Here is an 18,619-nt window from a genome sequence, read left to right as displayed (position 1 = left end):
AAACATGACTGTGCCATACAGCACCTTAATACTGAGCTGGGGGAAAGATTTCCATCTTCCATCCCTGGAGAAGAATGGAAAATCCCAAAGGCGACTGCAGCTTGGATCTGGCTCACTCTCATACATACTGCATGTATTTGTGGGTCTATGTGTGCATCCTCTGAATCTGGAGGAGCTTGACATGTGTTGGCCCACACAGAGTGGACCCACTGGGCACTGTGTGCTCAGCTCACTGTGTGCCCTGCGGTCCCTATGCAGTGCTGGCACCATCCCAAAGGTCACCATGGAGGGGGGGATCCATGCAGGTGCTGAGCTGCCAGTCCTAGCTCTCAGCCCTTCCCTGGTAGCCACCAGCACCACTGCCCCATGCAGGCAACCTATGGAAACCACCCTCCTCTTTCCCAGAATCAGAGGGAGCAAAAGGACAGGTCATGGTCCCTTTGCTCACCCCATCACCAAGCTGTTTTAATTACAAACGGGCACAGGCGGCGAGGGACTCCGCCCCATCCTTCACAGCACAGCAAGGGGTCTGATCTCTTCTGAAGCTTTTACCTGCCTGAAGAAATAATCACACTCCACGCTTTTCATTTTATTCCCTCTGACTGGCTCTGCTTGCTTTGTCTTCTCTTTGGAGCCAGTTCCAATCCCTTCGCCTCATGCAACAAGCGCCGTGGGCAAGGGTTTGAGCTCCAGAATGCTTTGGTTTTGCTGCAAACATTAACAAACAAAATCCAGGTGGATTTGTCTGTGAATAGGATGTGATAGCAGTCCCTGAGGGGCCACACTCCTGTCCATTTGTTCTAATAAATGTGTGTTCACGTTGGCTACACGGGGATGCCAGGATTAGCCGTGTGTCTGCTGAGATAATGCAGCTCTGTCTTCCCTCCCAAAGCTCAGTTTTCATCCTGGAAGGCCATGTAGGGGTTGTGTGTATGGAGAGCATGCCCCAAACCAAGGGAGGCAGAGCCTGGTGTGTGCACGTGGAGCCTCTGGGTTGGACAGAGACCCCCAGGTGGGATGGACACCCTGGGTCCTTTCCCAGGTCCAAACAAAAAGCAATTTTTTTTTTTAATTTCTCATTTTGATATTTAATTGAGTCATTCTTCCTTCCAAAAGCTTTGTCTCTCCCCCCCCTGATTTCCCTCCCGCATCTCCCCCCCTCTCTCAGTCCCATCACCAAAGCATCATTTGTCCCCATCCACTGGCATCTGGTCGCATCAAGGTGAATAATCCCCAACATGGGGGAGCGCACCAGGGGGGTACAGAAAGGCTCCCACGCTGCTCCCACATCTGCATTCCATGCCTCAGTTTCCCTGTGAAAAAATGTTTTCTTTTCCCCCTTCCCCGGGGCCAAGCTGGGTTCGGCACAAAGCGAACCTCCGCGCTATGATTCTGGGGGTGGAAAGCAGCATTACTCAGAGCCAGGATTGCTAATAATGCACTAAATATAGAGCTTTCCATCTCCAGGGTACTTTCTGAACTAGGAGAGATGAGACCTAACCCCCTCCGGAGGCAGGAACCTGGGCAGGGATGCAGGGAGCAATGGGATGATGCTCCCTATGGCTGTCCATGCTGCGTCCCATCGCGGTGATGGCACACCAGCAGGGACTGGGATGCAGCTCAGCCCCTCCTGATGTCACCCAGGTTGATGGGCACGGGAATGGCAGGACGAGGCCCTGGGCAGTGAGGTCGGGGCTCCTGCAGTGTCTTGGTGATGCTAGGAAGTGGCTGCTTCTCCCACTCACCCTGCAAGAGAATTGCATACTGTGAGACGGAGTACCCGGGGACTCTACGATTCTACATGCTTATAAAAATGAAATGATCTTTAACATTGGAAGTGTTTTTAACCCAGAGCAGGATGTTTTCCCATGAGGCATTACTAATTATTTGTATTGCAGGCGCACCCACGCATCCCGGGAACAGAGCAGATGTCTGTGGTGCAGCATATTGCACAAAAGCAACGCAATGGGGGAACTTCCACCCCAAAATGCATTACCCACCGAGTCAATAGAGGCAGCTCAAAGCCACGGGTCCTTCCAACCCACCGTGCTCAGAAAGGCTCCTTCTGGGGGCTGCAGGGAGGTTGAAGCTGAGGTGACATTTGCAATGTGCCAGTGCAGTTGTTTACACACACGACATGGCAGCACGGATGAGACACTGCAGGCAGAGCCAGGGAAGGGCTGGCACAGCTATGGGAGCTCAGGGTGACCACAGCCAGAAGAAAATCTTCAGCATCTCTCATGTATGGGGGTGGCTTTCTCAGGGATGCTACATGCAAGGGGCAACCTGCTGGGTTTAGATTGCTCCTAGGGCTGAGCTTGCAGGGCAAGATCCAGTTCCTATGTGGTGTGCTGGGTTGAGTAGGGGCTGGGGGTTTGGGGGCTCAGCACAGGCTGGCTTTGGCTCCTTGCTTAGACAGAACCATCATGGCCAGGCTGAGCTGCAGCGAGCAGGAGGAGGGAGATCCGGAGACAAAGAGGTAAAGGTGAGTCATCAGCAGGAGGAGAAACGTATAATTTATGTTTTAGGATGAAATCCTTGTAGCGTGTCAAGCAAATCAGGCCAGAACTTAGAGCTTGCACCACATCAGTATGCTCTGCAAAAAGTGAAGGGGAGCAGAGGACCCCTCCCCATACGACTGGAGAAGGACAGCACTGCTGCAGCCAGATAGAAAAACAGCAGCTTTCTGTGACCTCAAGGCTTAGGGGAGCAGTGAGAGCTTTGGGGCTGCGTGTGCTCTGAACCACCAAGGGCTGCTCAGCTCCCTGTCCCATCGCTGTGCCAGCATCACCCTGCTGCCCTCAGCCCTGCCCTGCAGGATGACACCAGGAACTGGTGGAGAAAGGCACCATTGGTGCTTTTAAATCCCCACTGATTTATGTTATGTCTGATGATGATGTTGTCACAACCATCATTTCTGGGCATTTTCTGTCCTCCTCGTTTTGCTGTGGATCTACATTTGGAGTTTGCACAGACGCAGCACACAATGAGCTTGATCTGCTGGGACCTGATGTAATTGGCCCAAATCCTGTAAATCCCCTCACGTTTCTCCTTGGTTCTCCATATCACCACGCTTCAACACTCCGGGTTGCTCAAAGAGGGCTGTAAATCACTTTATGCAAATGCACATTCTCTAATTGCATCTGGCTGTGCACAGTGTAGCAGAAATGCTAAGTCAGGGCTTGAAGCAGTGATTGAGCACCTGGTAGGAAGGCAGGGCCAACCCAGGGCAGCTCAGGTGTTTGCAATGCACTGAGTGACCAGAAGGGCTGGAGACAGGATCCACCCCTGCCCAGACCTCATTTAGGGCTGGCAGGGGAGGCGAGGGCTTCTTGCCATAGATCCCTACATATCTGAGGTCTTCTGAAGGTAAGCGGGTTCTTTCCTTTATTTCTTGCTCATGGCTGTTGCGTTTGAGCAAATTGTCACTGGGTGCAGCCTGGGATCTTGCTGCTCTGTTGTTATTACTGCACTTTCCATCATGTTATACATAATTCTTTTAATGCTGGTGCTGGGGCTCTGCAGCAGCTCCCTGTTCTACATTTCCATGTACCAGAGCCCCAACCCATCTTATGGGCTCAGCCTAGCAGTGTTGCTGAGCTACTTTCCCCCAGGCCTGGATTTCTGCTGTTTGCACATCAGCCTTTTGCTCTGAAAGCTCTACGTACCGGGAAGCGCACAGCTGAGGATTTGTTGCAGTGCACTGAGATGGGAGCGAAGTTGTAGAGGGATTTCAGCACATCTCTGTTGAACGCATTCCAAGGGATAGAGGAGAACTGCTCTGGGACAGAGACCTGTGGGCATGTGCAGATCTCCTCATCATTAAACCTGTGCGGGAGAGATGCCATGCTGAAATGCTGTAGAGATGTCCTGGTGCAGCATTCCTGCCTGCCTTAAGCTTGACCTGGAAAGGCTCCAAACTGCATATGGAAGACTTGGGGCCACTGGCCTGTCTGTGCATAGGATAATCCCTACGAGGTCAGATCTCCCTGCAGGCTGTAGGGCTGCTCAGTGTCTGCCTAGGATCACACGATGTGTTTTACAGATCCCTTACACTGAGCCATGCAGCACAGCCCCAAACCCAGAGGGTTCCCCATTCCCAAGGGTTCATCCTGCCTCTAGCCTTAAAGCCTGGGCTCAGTGCCTGCTTTGGGGTAGGACTCCTTCCAGCCAGGTCCTGTTCAACCAGCACTAAAAACCCACATTCACAATTCTTTTTCCAATATTGCACAGAAGGATCCCAGCACTTTCCCTGCTTCAGTCACCCTGTACCTGTTGACGGTGTTGAAGTAGAGGTGCAGATAGCCTGGATCCACGGCGCTTTTGCAGAGCTCCAGTTGTGTCTGGGGGTAGTAGTGCACGTAGTTCACGCACATCTCCTCCATGATGCCAAACCCACCCTGTGGCACAGACACCAAGAAACAACACCTGTCCTTGCAGCAGCCATGCCAGGATCCAACCTGGCAATGCTGAAGCCACAGAGGATGCAGAAAGGGCAGAGGGGCTGCAGGGCACTGAGCCCACACCTGTGTGCACACACTGCCCTTTGTGCAAGGATGCATTTAGGCCTGATTGTGTGCTTTACATTAAAATGCAGATTCCCTGTAATCCCTCTACTATATTTAGCTTTGTGCCTGTTGATGGTACCTCTGACAGGCTCTTTTATTTTTGCTAGGAAAAAGAAAGAAATAACATGCTCTGTCAAAAAAAAAAAAAAATACAACAAAACCACAAACCTACTTCTCTTTAATTACAGTTAATCCCCAGTGGAACAGTTTGTGATGGGAATTAGAGTGACACGTGCTACTTCTCAATTAGCACCTTGGCATCCCAGCTACAGGCAACATAGCCTTGGCTCATTTTTTTTTCCAACCCCCCCCTGCCTCCTCTTCTTGTTTCTGGTTCAGCCCAGTTTGCACTGATTTCAACCCCTCCACTGCCATACTCACCACGGTCACTTTGCTCCTGCCCTCTGTGTTGTAGGTACAGGTGGTGATGAGTTCGTCACCCTGTGAGGTTCCAACAGATGTGAGGGGGTGGGGAAATACAAAGCTTCTCCCCTCCACAGACAACAAATACTGGCACGAATGAATCCGTGATGCAGCAGACCTCTGTGCTCTTTGGTGGTTCAGCTCCAGTCCCCCTCCCACCCCCCAAGCACTTGCTAAAATTGCACCTCATGACAGATTCCCTACATCCATACCCCAAGGAACATTTCCTCCTTTCCTTAATTCCTCAGAATTTCTGCCCTTAACAATGCACCTGGGCTGCAGTTTGCACAGCCAGATTTGCACCCAACTTGGCTGCTCGTTCACCTGCAGGAGCCCAAACACAGCCCCGTGGAGGCAGGAGCAGGGCACCGTGGGCAGCAGTGATGGAGCAGCAGAGAGAAGATAGAATCACTCACCGGAAAGACTGCAACCAACTCCTTCAGCATGCGGATCTCCTGAGTGGGAGGAGGAGAAATGTGTCAGAATTGCACCCATGGGTGGCACCGACCCAGCGCAGGGAGCAGGGCTGTACCTGGAAGTGTGGGCTGTAGTGCCCATCAGCGTTCACCACCTGCTGCTCTCTGCCATCCCGTGACAGCACGGTCACCACTTTCCGCCCTGCCAGGTGAGTGTGGAGCTGGGAGGCGAAGATGCGGATCCCATCTTCAGGCAATGCCTGGGGAAGGATGGTTTCAGCTCCATGATTGACCCCACATCCATCCCGTGCATTCCTACCTCGTGTGTTTGGGTTGGGTGCTGCCTGCGCTGAGATTTGGGGTTTTGGGACCCTACAAGTGAGCTCTTTGCAGAGGGGTGGGTGTTCAGCCTGCTGTTATATGCAATTAACGTGCAGCCACACTTGAAATCAGCAGGAGCCTGTGAGCTGCTTGCTTCCTTGCCCTTTTTAGTGGTTGCACCAATTACTTGTTTGAGTGTTGAAGGTCCTACAAAAATACCCACTAAAACCTGCCTGAGAGCAGGGTGAGTAGTTTGAAAGTGTACTTGAGTGAGCTCTTGAGGAGCTCCAGAAAGCAGAGGCAATGTCAGGAGATTTGGAACTAGATGATCTCTAATGTCCCTTCCAACACAAACCATTCTTTAGTTCCAAATAAAGCCATTCTATGGCTCTGTGATCCCTGCATTCCCATAGAGCAAAGCACCCAGCATGGCACAGCACAGCAGTATGACCTCCTAGATGAGAACAGCGCTTGGGGGAGATGGAGCAGGTGGTTCCAGAGGAGAGCTGCCTTCCTGGGGATTTCAGTGCATCCCAACCAGCTGCTCACCGTGGGTCACATGCAGGGGGCTTTCTCCCAGCACAACTCCATGGGAAAGGGCTCGGGGTGCCGGGCACTCACCTGCAGAGTGCATTTGTCAGTGCAGTACCCAGTGAGGATGAAGGTGGTCTCCCCTGGGGGCACGGCCATCACTGGCGTGTAGACCAAGCCCAGCTCCATGATGCCAGCATCGTGGGGACGCAGGTTGGCTGTGTAGTACAGGCGGATCCCTGAGGAATCACGGCGCCCTGGCAGGAGAGAGGACAGAGCATCAGATGCAGCATGGGCTCAGGGCTGAGAAATGATGCTCTGCTTGGCACAAGTGAAGGGAGAGGTCCTTGAGCTTCTTGCTCACAGCTTTCTCCATGCTGTTCAAGGCTTGGTCACCAATTGCTCCTAACACTGAGGTAAGCAGGACCTGTAGGGAGCACAGAGCAGAAGGACAGATCTCAGGGTGATTTGGAGGCACTTATCGGCATGGGGATGTCAGTGGGGATGGTTGTGATGGGTCAGCAGTTGGACTTGATGATCTCAGTGGTCTTTTCCAACCTTAATGATTCTATGATTAATTGGTTGTCTCAAAAACACAGCTCTTGTTTGTTTAACTGGCATCTCCAAAAAAAAAAAAGCCATGCTCTTACTAGGAACATGGCAAGAGGGAAAATGCAAACTCCTCCTGGAGATGTGGGGCTGGGTGTGAGCCTCCAGTCTCTGGGTTGGAGCCCATCATGGCATGAGGATAACAAGGGAGACCCTACTGGTTAACACAGCAAAGCTGATAAGTTATGAAAGACGTGAGCTCCATATTTATAGATGTGTTTCTTCTCAAGTTGCTGAATGTGCTATGGTTGATCTACAGTACATATGCTCTGGTCTCCTAAAAATACACTTGGGTAGTCAAGAAGTTACATGATTTTATGTAAATGAAGAAACTGGGTTGTTTGCAATCCTTTTTTTTTTTTTTTTTTTTTTTTTTTTAATGTGTCTCCTGACAACGTTATCGAAGCAGGAATACCACTAAAACAACATCCAAATTCCCCCATCCCTAGCCAGGCTGGTGCTGTCTCCCTGTTGACTTTGGTATAGCTGTTGGCTCTGAGCTCAGATCCCTCACCACCACCCTGCACAGAAGTTGGGAGGCATCCCATAGCAGCCCCCCTAAATAAAGGTGTTGAGCATCTTCCCTGCCTGCATGCTTGAGGGTGGATCCAGGCTCTGGTGCCTGCTCCCTGACAATCCCTGGCATTAACTCACCTCTCCCTTGTCTCTCTGGGTATCGCCATGCCCCTGCTCACCTTTGAATAACAGCGGATTGTGGTAGTGAACCTCAAGGCGCAAATATCTGGAGGAGCCTGGACCACCAAAGGCAAGCCCTGCTTCTTCAGGGTAGTAGAAAGCCTGGAAAAAGAGGGAGGGCATTATGGGAGTGATGGGGTGTTTTTTATGGAAACTAAACTGAAATGACCAGGGAGAGGAATGTATGGGTGTAATCCTGAGCCCTGCTGTGGGCTGGGGGACATGACTTGTGCCCTCTGTTGTGCTTGATGTTGAGTTGCTCTTGCAACAAAAGACTTCTTGCCTTGAACATGTGATGGCATAATCACTGAGGAGGGAGAAATCATACTGATCTGAGGAGCTGAGGAGGTGGGTTGAGGTGAGGAGGAAATGCAAAAGTATCCTGGAGGAAAATAGAGTGCTAACCTGAACCCAAATCCCAATTGGGGTTGGGGCAGCCCATGCAGGGATGCTCATTCCAATGGGTCTGAAACAGTTGGGAGGTGGCAGGAAAGGTGCCCAGCAGTGATGATGGATCCCAACTTGCACCCACCTGAGCTCCCATGGCCCATGCTGCAAGCACGTGCCTGCAGTAGTTGAGCCGCTCTGGTTTCATCTTGGAGTCACACAGATCATTGTAATGGGGGATGCTGTCAAACTCAGCTGCGCACTGGAAGATTTCCATGTGGTGGACCAGGGCTTCATTGCCCGCGGTGATCACTGGCTCATACTGCAAAGTGGCATCCGAGAAGGAGGGAAGCACATTAGGATCATTTCTGAGAACCCATCCCTGGTTGTGTAGTTCGTGCATGCTCCACACAGAGCCCACCATGGGTATGTACTATTTAGTTTTACCATGCGAGGGGATGCTCATGCTCTGGGCATGAGGGACCAAAGACCAAGAGCTCTTGGCTGGCTGTGGGACCAGTCCATCAGAGCTCCTGGAGAAACATCTTGTACCTTCCCTGCAGGGGATGCGCTGGATGAGCAGCAGAGCTTGCTCTGTTTTGTGCTGACCAAGTCCTTTGCCAGTTTTGCTAGGCTGAGAGGGCTTCAGTTTTCCACAAAGAGGGTCCTGGCCCCACTGCCTGCAGCTTCTGGGCTGCATTCCTGGCCAGCAGCTGCTCAGGGCACAAAGAGGTGGATTTGGGGTAGAAAGGCTGCTGAATGGCTCTGGCCAAAATCACCAGCTGCAAAACTGATCCGCAGCAGCGGGAAGGTATCAGGAGTTACGCACTTCTTACTTACACACAGATGATTCATTTCACACCATCTGTTGGAGAGAAAATCCTCCTTCTAAGCTTTCCATTGCAGAGCCATCTTTCCCCTATAAATCCCTGTGCTCTCTCTGCAGCTCGCGTCAGGCTTCCCCTCTGCTTGCTGGGTGCCCCAGCCCCCCACGGTATACCTATGCCCAATTGTTTTGCTGTAAGGAATATGTTTGGGTCCGAAATTCTCCCTGTGGAAAGTCAGGGAAGTAGTGGACTTTGCAGAATGCCTTAATGGTATGTGAATGCAACCAATCTGCCCCTTACCATGACAATATGGTGTTTGGCGAAGCTGTCCGGCAGCTCTGTGATGTAACACCAGTATGTTGTCTCCTGGCTGGGAATAACAATATTGGGGGTCGTTATCTCCATGGTCTTCACATTGCTGGGCAGCTCAGGGATGGTGATGTTGGGCTTCAGCAGCTGCACTCTTTGCAGCCCCCTGTACATGGTAGAGATGTTGATGGCACGGAGGGAATGGACGGGGTTCTCCAGGATCCCATAGATGAGGTGCACGGTGCCATCCTGAAGCAAGAGCAAAGTTAGGTAATTTTGCATGCAGAATGGTAATTGTGTGCATATTTGGTATCGATACCGGTGCCATGAATCCTGGGGTGAGCCAGGGGCTGCAGAAATGGAGCAGCTCCCCCAGGGTCTCCCTTTGTCCCAGCTCCTTCTAATGAGCTGCACTGCCCAAAGTAGTTGTGGATGCCCAATACATGGAGACATCCAAGATCAGATTGGCTGGAGGGTAAGCCTGTCCACAGCAGTGGGATTGGATGTGGATGATATTTAAGGTCTCTTCCAATCCAAGCTGTTCTAATAATCTATGAGTGAACAGTGAGAGGCTCTGCTGAAAGTCTTGCAGGCGGTGCTGCTGGACACAGGGAGCTCTTTGCTCAGCTCCTACTGCAGCCTCCTATTCGCCTCCCGCTGAGCAACATCTCAGTGTAATGCTTGGCTGCAGACTGCAAACCCAAGTGATGCAGGAAGGGATTTATATAGACCTAACACATGCTCAACAGGAGCGGGTGATGCAAACAAGCTAAAATCTACACGTTATAGAGGTTTATAAGTGGTTGTAAACAGACTGTGCCAAACGTTGCTCATGACATCTGTAGCATGCTTCCTTTTTGCTCTAAGCAGCACAAACACCTGATGCTGCCCACAAAACATAAGAGTGGTGAGGTCAGAGGTTGGAGCCCTGCTTGGTGCTATGGGGGTTGGGATGGGGCCAAGTGTGCTGCAGCGGGGAGAGGGTGATGCTGTACCTCTATAAGGTAATCCTTGGGGTCACAGGTGCTGAAGGCTCTTCTGAAGAGAAGGTAGAGTCCCTCGGGGGTCTTCTGAGCCCCAAGCAGCTGGTAGTCCTGCTGGGAGTCCATGTGCAGCTGCCCATGGGCATCACTCCAGGCATCCTGTGGGGGGAGAGCACCCAGTAAGCGGGGAGGCAGCAGGTCTTACATGGCTCTAGGGCTCATGGTGGGGACCTCCAGTTGTGTGCAGGTCATAAGGTCCCTCAGTGGTCAGCCCTCTTTGGATCACCTCCTTTGAATGACCCCTTTTTGGGTCACTCTCCTTTGTCTCGCTCCTCTTTAACCTGGTTAATGGTGGTGACAAAGCCACACCAAGAAGCAAAGCAGTATGGTGCTCTTATGCTGAAAGATTGAGGGTTGGGAGTACAAATCCTTCTGTAATTTGGATTTGAGCAGCGTTATTATCTCGATCTTTTGCATCTCCTGTTGATGGCTTTTGTTTGTCAAGAAAAGGCCTCCAAGAAGTACCTCGCTGCAGCACTGTGAGTGGCACTGCTTCTCTTATCTTGGGGGAAGAAACAGAAGAAAGAGAATAAAGCATCTTGGCACCATTTCAGCCGAAAGTATAGAGTGGTATTTTGAGAACATATTGTCCTTAGAGGGGGAGAGTAAAATCAGCTCCATGAAGCTAGCTTGACATTTGTTTTCATAGGAGCGTATTGTGCAAATTAATCTTGTAGTACATGGGGGGGCTGAGCAAATTTGGATCTTTTAACAGCTGACATCCAGCAGAAAAGCTGCTGGGAGGGAGAACACCAGGGCTGGAGAGGTTATAGAAACCTCCTGGCAGGATGCTGTGTGGCACCAAGTGAAAGCCCAAATGCTGCATGGTGCTCATTCAGCGAGATTAGGAATTATTCTTTATGGTTTTTTAACACAGTGCTTTGAAATACTGTAGCACTCAGGTCATCCCACATCCTGAATGGTGGGTAATTAGCAGGAAAACAGCGTAGATAATCAGCCCTCCCTTTTATCCTTTCATTGCGCTGCAGATCACATCGCGGCTGATTGCAAAAGAATATGTTTTATGGCTAATTTCAAGCAAGCAGAGAGGTAAAATTTAACGTACTGGAAAGCCTCACATGGGGAAAAAACATGAATTGCATTTTGCAGCAAAACACAATTGCAACGTGCCTGACTGGGGTGGTTTGGGGATAGAGAGAGGACAGGGTTAGTTATTGTAGCAGAAAGACCAACCACCCAAGAGCCTACAATGGGCAGTGCAGGAAAGGGCAGCGATCTGCAGCAGCAGAAACAAAGAGCAAAATGAGAAACGAGTTGTCTCCCTCCCATTCTGCTCCCATCAGGTTTTACAAGCTGCCCAAATACTTCTGCATGTTTAATTTCTGATAACGCCGCGCTGCTGGCAGCCAGCCGTCAGGTTGTGTTTTCCTGCGTCCTGTTGATCTTTGCTGTAGCTGCAGACGTGAGCTGCAGCCGGCTTATTGGTGCTGGCAGGAGCAGGCTTTCTGCTCGATAACTTTTGCACTTTCTCAAAGTCAGTCATGGGAGCTGCAGGTTAATTTTTAATGCTGCTGGCAGCAGCGCACGATGAACCGAGCTGTGGGTGCCTCCTGCGTGTTTGTGTGTGGCAGAGCTGCTCGGTGCACCCACCTGTTGGAGCTCCTGCTGATGCAGCAGACACCCAGGGCTCGGCTCTGTTAGCCATGCTGATGTGCTGTTGTATTTATCCCTTCCTCTTTGCATTTCAGATCCTATCCCAAACCCATAGCATCGACGTCTGGATCAGAAACCGCGCGGCCCCTTTGCACCACCTGAACCTGGTGCCACGCTCTGTGCCCACTCCTCCAAACCCACGAGGCTCAGATTCACCCATCAGGCAGCAAACCCCAAACACAGCCACAAAATCACACAACTCACCCCAAAATACGAACTGTGACCATCATTCCAGAGCACGGCCAGGTCTGCGTTCTCGAACTCACCCCGGTCCGACATCCCAAAGAGGAGCCCAAACTTGAGCTTCCTGATGAGGATCTGGAAATACACGGCTTGCTCGGGGTAGCTGACGTTCCACGAGAGCTCCAGCAGCCCCTGGGGATCGAGGGGCACCTTGTAGGGGAAATAAGTGCCACGGGGAACCAAGCCCTGCAAGGCCACCACCAGGATGACCAGGAACACAGCCACCATGGTGAAATACATGGACGCCAGCTCCCGCAGCCTGAAGCTGGGGCAGGGGCACGGCGTGCTGCCATGGGTCTGCATGCTGGGCAGGATGGCACCCACCCTCCTGGCTTTTGCCATTTATGCGCTGGCCCTCCTGGGTGAGCTGGGTAAGTGCTATCCTTTAATTGCATTTGGTTGTGGGGAAATTGGATTGTGATATTGACCCCCCCAATATACTCCCGCCCCCCACCTCCTGGCCAAACACTTGTCATTCTCTGCCTCCCTCTAATTGGCTCTAATTGCACATGGACATTATCAATAGCAATTGAACTCGACTGGGCTGATGTTATTCGCTCCTAAATCATCCTTAGTGGCTGAGAAGTGCTGCTCACTTGCAGGCTGCTCCCTGCAGGAACATGTTCTGCTTCCACCCCAGCATGGCTCTATCTTTGTTACTTCTTTGCTTAAAGATACTTTTTGTGCCCCATTTCTTGCTTCTCTTTAGGTTATTATTTTTTCCACATTAACCACCTCAAGCTCTCAGATTCACACACACACTGCCTTCATTTGGACTCAGAGTTTGTGGTCCTTTTCTACTGATGCTGGCTCCTACAACCAGCGATGCTCTCCGTGCTGCTCAGGATCCCCTCCATCTCCTCACAGCTCAGGTTTCACTCATGCTCCTCGCAGCAAAGTCACTGGGGCAGCTCTGCATTTCCCAGCTCCGAGGGGAAACAGATCGAGCTCAGTCCCCAGGTGTTTTAATGGATCATCAATGTGTGCCCATTGGTCATGCTTGGTGATGTTTCACACAACTGTGACACAGGAGGAGAGGAGCTCCAAGGGGCTGCATCCCTCCTGTGGCACAGCTCAACCCAGCTCAGCTCAGCTCGGCTGCATGCTACAGTTGGAAGCAGCATCCCCACTGTGCTCAAAGCTCCTGGCCTCAGTCCTGGACGTGCTGTGCTCTGAGATCCTCAGCAGAAAGCATCAGATGGATGCTCCTCTTGTGCCAGCCCTGGCTCCTCGGGTGGATGTCTGGCTGCGAGAACAGATCGGTGCCTTGCCCCATTTCTAACCTCCAAGCACAGCCTTATTGGCTTCATCTCCTCTCTTGGCTTTGTTTCCTAATTCTAAGGGGAAAGAAGCTGAGCTGTCAGCACGGCAGGAAGAAAAATGATCCTCATTGGGGGGTGGGATGGGGTCTTTAGCTAACGAGTTCTATTGGAGATGAAACTCCAGGCTGCTGGCAAATGGAGTGCCTGAGCCTTCCTGTACAGAAGGAATTTGCAATGGAACAGGCAGGCAGGTCAGCTTGAAAACAGCTGAACTTTGGAGATAAGCAATGAGAATTTAGTTAAAGAGAAGGAAAAATATGTATATATCTCTCCCTTCTTTAGTTTGTCCCAGGTTGCTGCCCATAAATCCAGGCAGAGAGCAAGGATTCAGTCTTCTGTGTCTTGCTCTGGGGGATAATTTAAGACTCAAGCTAGAGGTAGCAATGCCAGTTTGCTGAGTTCAGCACCTGGACTGCTTGGGGCAATCTCAGAGCAGCTCCCATATGTCAGTTGGTGAGAGGGACACTGGAGGGCTGCATGTTCAGCCCCTATCCTCAAAGCAGAGCACAGAGAGAGCAGCTTTCCTCCAGTGCTGAGCTCTTGCTGGAGCTCATACAGCACTGCTGCACTGATACTACCATAGCAGTATGTTGTATCCTCCACAGAGCTCCTCTATTCTGCTCCATCCACCCCATCAAGAACTAAGAGAGCAGTACTGCACAGAGGATACCTGCGTAATGCCTTGAGCCCCTGGAGAAGGGTTCTTTTTAATGGACAGTCCCTTAGACACCAGCTGAGCCATGCTAGGTGCTGTCTGAACCCAGCAGCAGTTCTGCTTACAGGTAAGCAGGCTTAAGCACAACTGATGTGCTGAATTAGGGATTGAAGCAGGCAGCACCCCTCCGGGCTATAATCCATTGCCTTGCTAACACAGATGTAAATTCGATTAGGGTGAGGGAGGGCACAGAGGGAAGGCTGCTGTCTGCTCCTGCTGTGCTGGGCTGCAGCACGCACACAGCATCCCGTGCCCTGGGGCTCTGTCCGTGGCCAGATCCTGCCCTGTGCCATTGCCCTGATCAGATTTCCTGGGTACTGATGAGGTTAAGCAGCCTCTGACTCAGGCTGGCTCTGATGGGGTGGCAGAGAGGTCTGGCACATAGGAAAGATGCTCACAGGGGTGAGGAGGGTCCCAGGGATTTCTGCTTGATTCCCCTCTCTGGACAGACCCACCTCTTGCCCTTGGGTTTGTATCGTACCATTGCCAGAGGCAGTCATTATTTAACTCAAAAGCTCACGTGGGTGCTGGCTGAGGCAGGATGCTCAGAGGAGCCCATAACCCATCAGGAGTGGGTGAGAAAAGGCATTTCCTCCTCCTGGTGCATGTCTGTGTCCTACAGCATGAGGGCTGCAAATGAGAGCATCACCTTTGCCGAGGCTTTGCTCTTCCCAGCTTCCTGCCTTCTCCTAAGGTGTTTCCCTTTTTTTCCCTATTTTTATTTTTTATTTTCCTCAGGACCAAATGTACTCTCTCTTGCACCACTGGAGTAGTCTCCCCAGACTGGAGGCAGAAATGAACCTCAGCTTCGTGGCTCCCGTTGGAGGATCCTGAGCAGCTTGGGTGAACACCTGCGGCTCTTTGCAGCATGAAAGGTGAGGAGGATGAGTTGCAATGAGCACCACAGCATGGTGATGGGGTGATGTGGGAGCAGGGACAGGCCACAGCTAGCCAAAAAAGAGCAGCATTTCCCCTTGGGATGTGGGTGGGCAGCCAGGTCCCTGAACCAGAGAGACATTCCATCTCCGCTGCTCCCCCCAAACACTGCCAGAGCCGAGCCGCCTAATGAAATCCTACTTGCCTGTGCATGCTATATTAGGGTTACCATGGATATGGTGCCATAAACACTGGGCTGTGGCTTTGTTATATAAACAGGAGAGATTGCCACAAATACCCAAAATATCTGAGAAGGACAGGAAGAGACAAAAGCATTTGCCGGGTTTGTTTATACAGGGTTGTGCGATGCGATGGATGGTGCCAGTGGGAGGTGGGAGAGATTTGAGCTGGATCTGAGAACTGGAGCATAACCGAGCTGACATCATGGTGGTCTCAGGCTCCGTAGCTCTTGGAGATTCCCTCTGGGCTGTGCTCCCCGCAGACCATGGTGTGAACTGTGCCTTTCTCCATGCTCAAGCATGTCTGAGCTGAATGCTGTGCAGCTGTATTGCTGCCTTATGGGATGGGATTCTGCTGCCTGCAGAGGGAGGGGAACAGGACTGGTGATGCTGGAGACCTGCACTCAGCTGCTGGAGTTCTCCTCACCCAGCAAGGCTGAGCCATGCCAGGTACAGCAAGTCCCTTTGTGCAGCTGGAGAAATTGTGTAATTCAGAGCAAAAACGGCTCTAGAAATGGAGGTGGAATGTAAGGGAGATAGAGACATCACAGTGGCTAAAATTGTATTGCACTCCCACTCCCCTGCCAATAAAAGCACCATAAATAAAGTGGCTTTGCAATACCCATCTCCACGCATTGTAACACAGATTCACGTGTCCCTGCAAAAGATGCTCCAGGCAGGATCAGACGAGTTTCCATTCTCCATCCTTGGCCCTCTCCCGTGGTCACCTCACTTCCAGCTCCCTTCCCTGAAGCCCCAAAGTACTTCTGCATGGCTCTGCTCCCTGCTGCCAGCCCTCCTCACAGCTTTTCCCATAGCCATTGGTATCTGTAACAGGAGAGTTAGGAGAAGGTATAATAAAGAGTAGATTAGTGGATAAATATTAAATACATGAATAAATTAATGTGGCTCCAGTACAGACCTGTCCTATTTGGCTTCAGCTGTATCCAGCTTTTGTTCTGGTTGGTGGCCACATAATCCAAGGATCAAATGGAGCCACGTTTGGAAGGAAGATGTCACTCGTGTCACAGGCTTGAGCCTGCTCCTCCCTGATGGCAGCACATTGTGAGCAGTAATTTGGGGAAAAAAGCCTGGTTCAGATGCTGAATGATGCAGATCAAGTGATATTCCTGGGCAGTTTGATCCCAAACCCTGTGGCAGGTATGGGGAAACAAGAACGTGTGGATGCAGCAGGGCACTTATGCTGTGCATACACCAACGGAGGCATTGGGGGGAAGCAGCTGCTTACAACATTTGCACCTTACTTAAAGCCTACAAATGGTTTGGCTCCTGGCTGCTGCTGCTCTGTTTATCCCACAGCCTTGGCAGGCACAGGACCCCTTCCAAATGGCAAGGAGAGCCAATGGAAGTTGTCACTGGCCTGTGGCCAGCTCTCGAGGCTTGCGACTGGCTCCCATGCTGCAGCTCCTCATTAGCACTTCCCTTCTGCAAAAATGTCTGTTGCAAAGTCTGTGGGATTACAGCTCTTTGCACCCTGTTCTTGTTCAGTCCCTGGCACAGTGAGGCTGTGCTCACAACAGACTACAGAAATATGTCATAAAAACCTTTCTCTCCTTCGCAGGTTCGATAGCTGATCTCCGCAGGGCTGCTTTTAGAGTAAATGGATCTGGTGTTCGAGTTCCACAAAATAAGATCTATACTTGCTGAAGGCGGCTCAAGTATTCGCTAAGTCCTTGCTGTAACATTGCTTTTCCTTGCTGCTGTCCTGGGTTCAGATCAGTGAAGAATCACTTTGACATATTCGTTATAAAAGCAGTTTGGGAAGAAAGGAGGCTGTTTATTTCCATGCTGGGATACGAGCACCGAAACTGAAATGAATGGCCCAAAAACGAACCTCTATCTTTCACATTTCCAAACAAAGATACAGTGATAAATTGCTAGACAATGACGTTTGACCCATAAAAGTAATAAAAAGCTAAAACGGTGTTTTCTTGGCATAGCTTTCCAATACGTACTGCGCAAAGTCCAAGCAACCTTGAAGCAGAGCTGAAAAGGAACCATGATACGGACTGCTCAGTGCTAACCAATGCGGTCTGTGATAATTAAACAGTGATGGTCTGAGGAGGACCTTCCAAAGCTGAACTATTTGTTGTCCCCTTGCTTTCATTTCTCGCCATCAGACTTGTGCTCAGATCCCTGCTCAGGCGTTTGAACTGCGTGCAAAGTGTGCTGAAATTACCGGCGGTAATTAGTTTATTTAGGGAGCAATTAATTAAACGCAACTGTTTCCCTCTCTATAGATTAAAAGAGTGCTATAAGCGATAGCATCTTAAAAAGAGCAGATGTGCTCTGAGAGGACCAGAGACCGATTGTTCCATCAGTTGAGGAGGACAGGACAAGTAGCAGAGGGCCAAAAGGAAATACGAAGTTCAGTGTTAGGGACAGCAGTGCCAATAGCTTGGGGGGGGGGGCTCACCTGCTTGAGGAGTGGCCCCAAGCCACAGCTTTTCTCTGTTACCAAATGCTTTTGTTTTTTTGGCTTTGGGACACAAGAACCTTTTCCCTCTCCGTTCTGCGATGACCACTCGGATGAGGATGTAATTCTGTGCCACCTTTGCTCGTGCAGAGCGCGGTGTGCTCAGAGCCACAGTGCCGGGGGGGGTCTGCGGATGGGGCTGCCCGAGTCGCTGGGGTGGTGCTGGGAAGGGAAACGGGAAGGAGCGGCTCTTAACCAAACTCAGTGTTAACTCCTAGTGAATGGCACACGGGACAAAGCCGTGTAACGTGTGAGAAGCCACGGGATGCTTGTGGGGGTAAGGGGGGGCAGAGGGGTTGATCCGGGTGTTTTTCCCTTTCTGGGTATAGAGGGGTTAGGATGTGCCAGCAGTGGGGATGAAGGCTCCGTGCGGGACCACCGTGCTCTGTGCGGAGGCATCGAGCTCTGCAGGGGGGTTCTCGTCTCTATGAACCGAGGGCTTCCATCCCTGTGTATCCAACCCCCGTCCCCCCGCAGCGAGGTGAGGAGGAGGAGGAGGACCCGGCGGCGGCGGCGTGCGGTGGAAGAAGGGAGCACCGCGTTCACGCGCCTCAACCCGTGCATCCCCGGTGCGGGGCTTTGGGAAAGAAGGGGGAGAAGCGGAGAAGGAGGGGTGGGGGGGGGGCCGCGCTGCTCCGCACCGCCCTCATTGGCGGCCCCGTTGGCGCCGGGGCGCGGGGCGGGGAGGGAGCGGCTCCCCCGCACCGCCGCGGCTGCTGCCGGCACCGGCCATGTGCCGACAGGATCCCCGCTGCCGGTTCTCCCGCTCGGTTCCTTGAGCTGGCATCGGCCTTCTGTCTTGTTTATCATTCACTTTATTTATAACCCTCCCCCCGTCCCCTCCTCACAAATCACTGTTATTATTATTTTTTTTCAATTTATTATTTTTATTTGTTTATTTATTTATTTATTTCTACTCTTCT

The 18,619-nt window shown here is 51.4% G+C and overlaps 1 protein-coding gene across 1 annotated transcript; it reads right to left on the bottom strand.

The window, feature by feature from the left end:
- Positions 1 to 1,436: 1,436 nt before the first annotated feature.
- On the bottom strand, positions 1,437 to 12,470 carry DBH (dopamine beta-hydroxylase). The gene is made up of 12 exons (XM_031601414.2): positions 12,009 to 12,470; positions 10,083 to 10,229; positions 9,079 to 9,336; positions 8,097 to 8,273; positions 7,564 to 7,666; positions 6,350 to 6,516; positions 5,524 to 5,667; positions 5,408 to 5,446; positions 4,950 to 5,009; positions 4,273 to 4,400; positions 3,669 to 3,828; positions 1,437 to 1,746 (listed from the first exon to the last, which is right to left on the bottom strand). Exons 1-12 carry the CDS (start codon positions 12,387 to 12,389, stop codon positions 1,621 to 1,623), a joined length of 1,890 nt encoding a protein of 629 aa, XP_031457274.2. The 5' UTR covers positions 12,390 to 12,470; the 3' UTR covers positions 1,437 to 1,620.
- Between the last annotated feature and the right edge of the window lie 6,149 nt (positions 12,471 to 18,619).

This window comes from Phasianus colchicus, chromosome 19 (assembly GCF_987193195.1).
Source record: "Phasianus colchicus chromosome 19, bPhaCol1.hap1.1, whole genome shotgun sequence".
Taxonomy (NCBI): Eukaryota; Metazoa; Chordata; class Aves; order Galliformes; family Phasianidae; genus Phasianus; species Phasianus colchicus.
The sequence above is the reverse complement of the archived record's forward strand: the minus strand, read 5'-3'. Positions and strand labels throughout refer to the sequence as shown.

Coding starts and splice junctions, on each gene's coding strand:
- DBH (XM_031601414.2), bottom strand. CDS start 12,389: ATGGCAAAAGCCAGGAGGGTGGGTGCCATCCTGCCCAGCATGCAGACC. Junction 9,337..10,082: donor CCAAGGATTACCTTATAGAG/GTACAGCATCAC, acceptor CTCTTGCTTCAG/GATGGCACCGTGCACCTCAT. Junction 5,668..6,349: donor CTGACAAATGCACTCTGCAG/GTGAGTGCCCGG, acceptor ATCCTTCCCCAG/GCATTGCCTGAAGATGGGAT.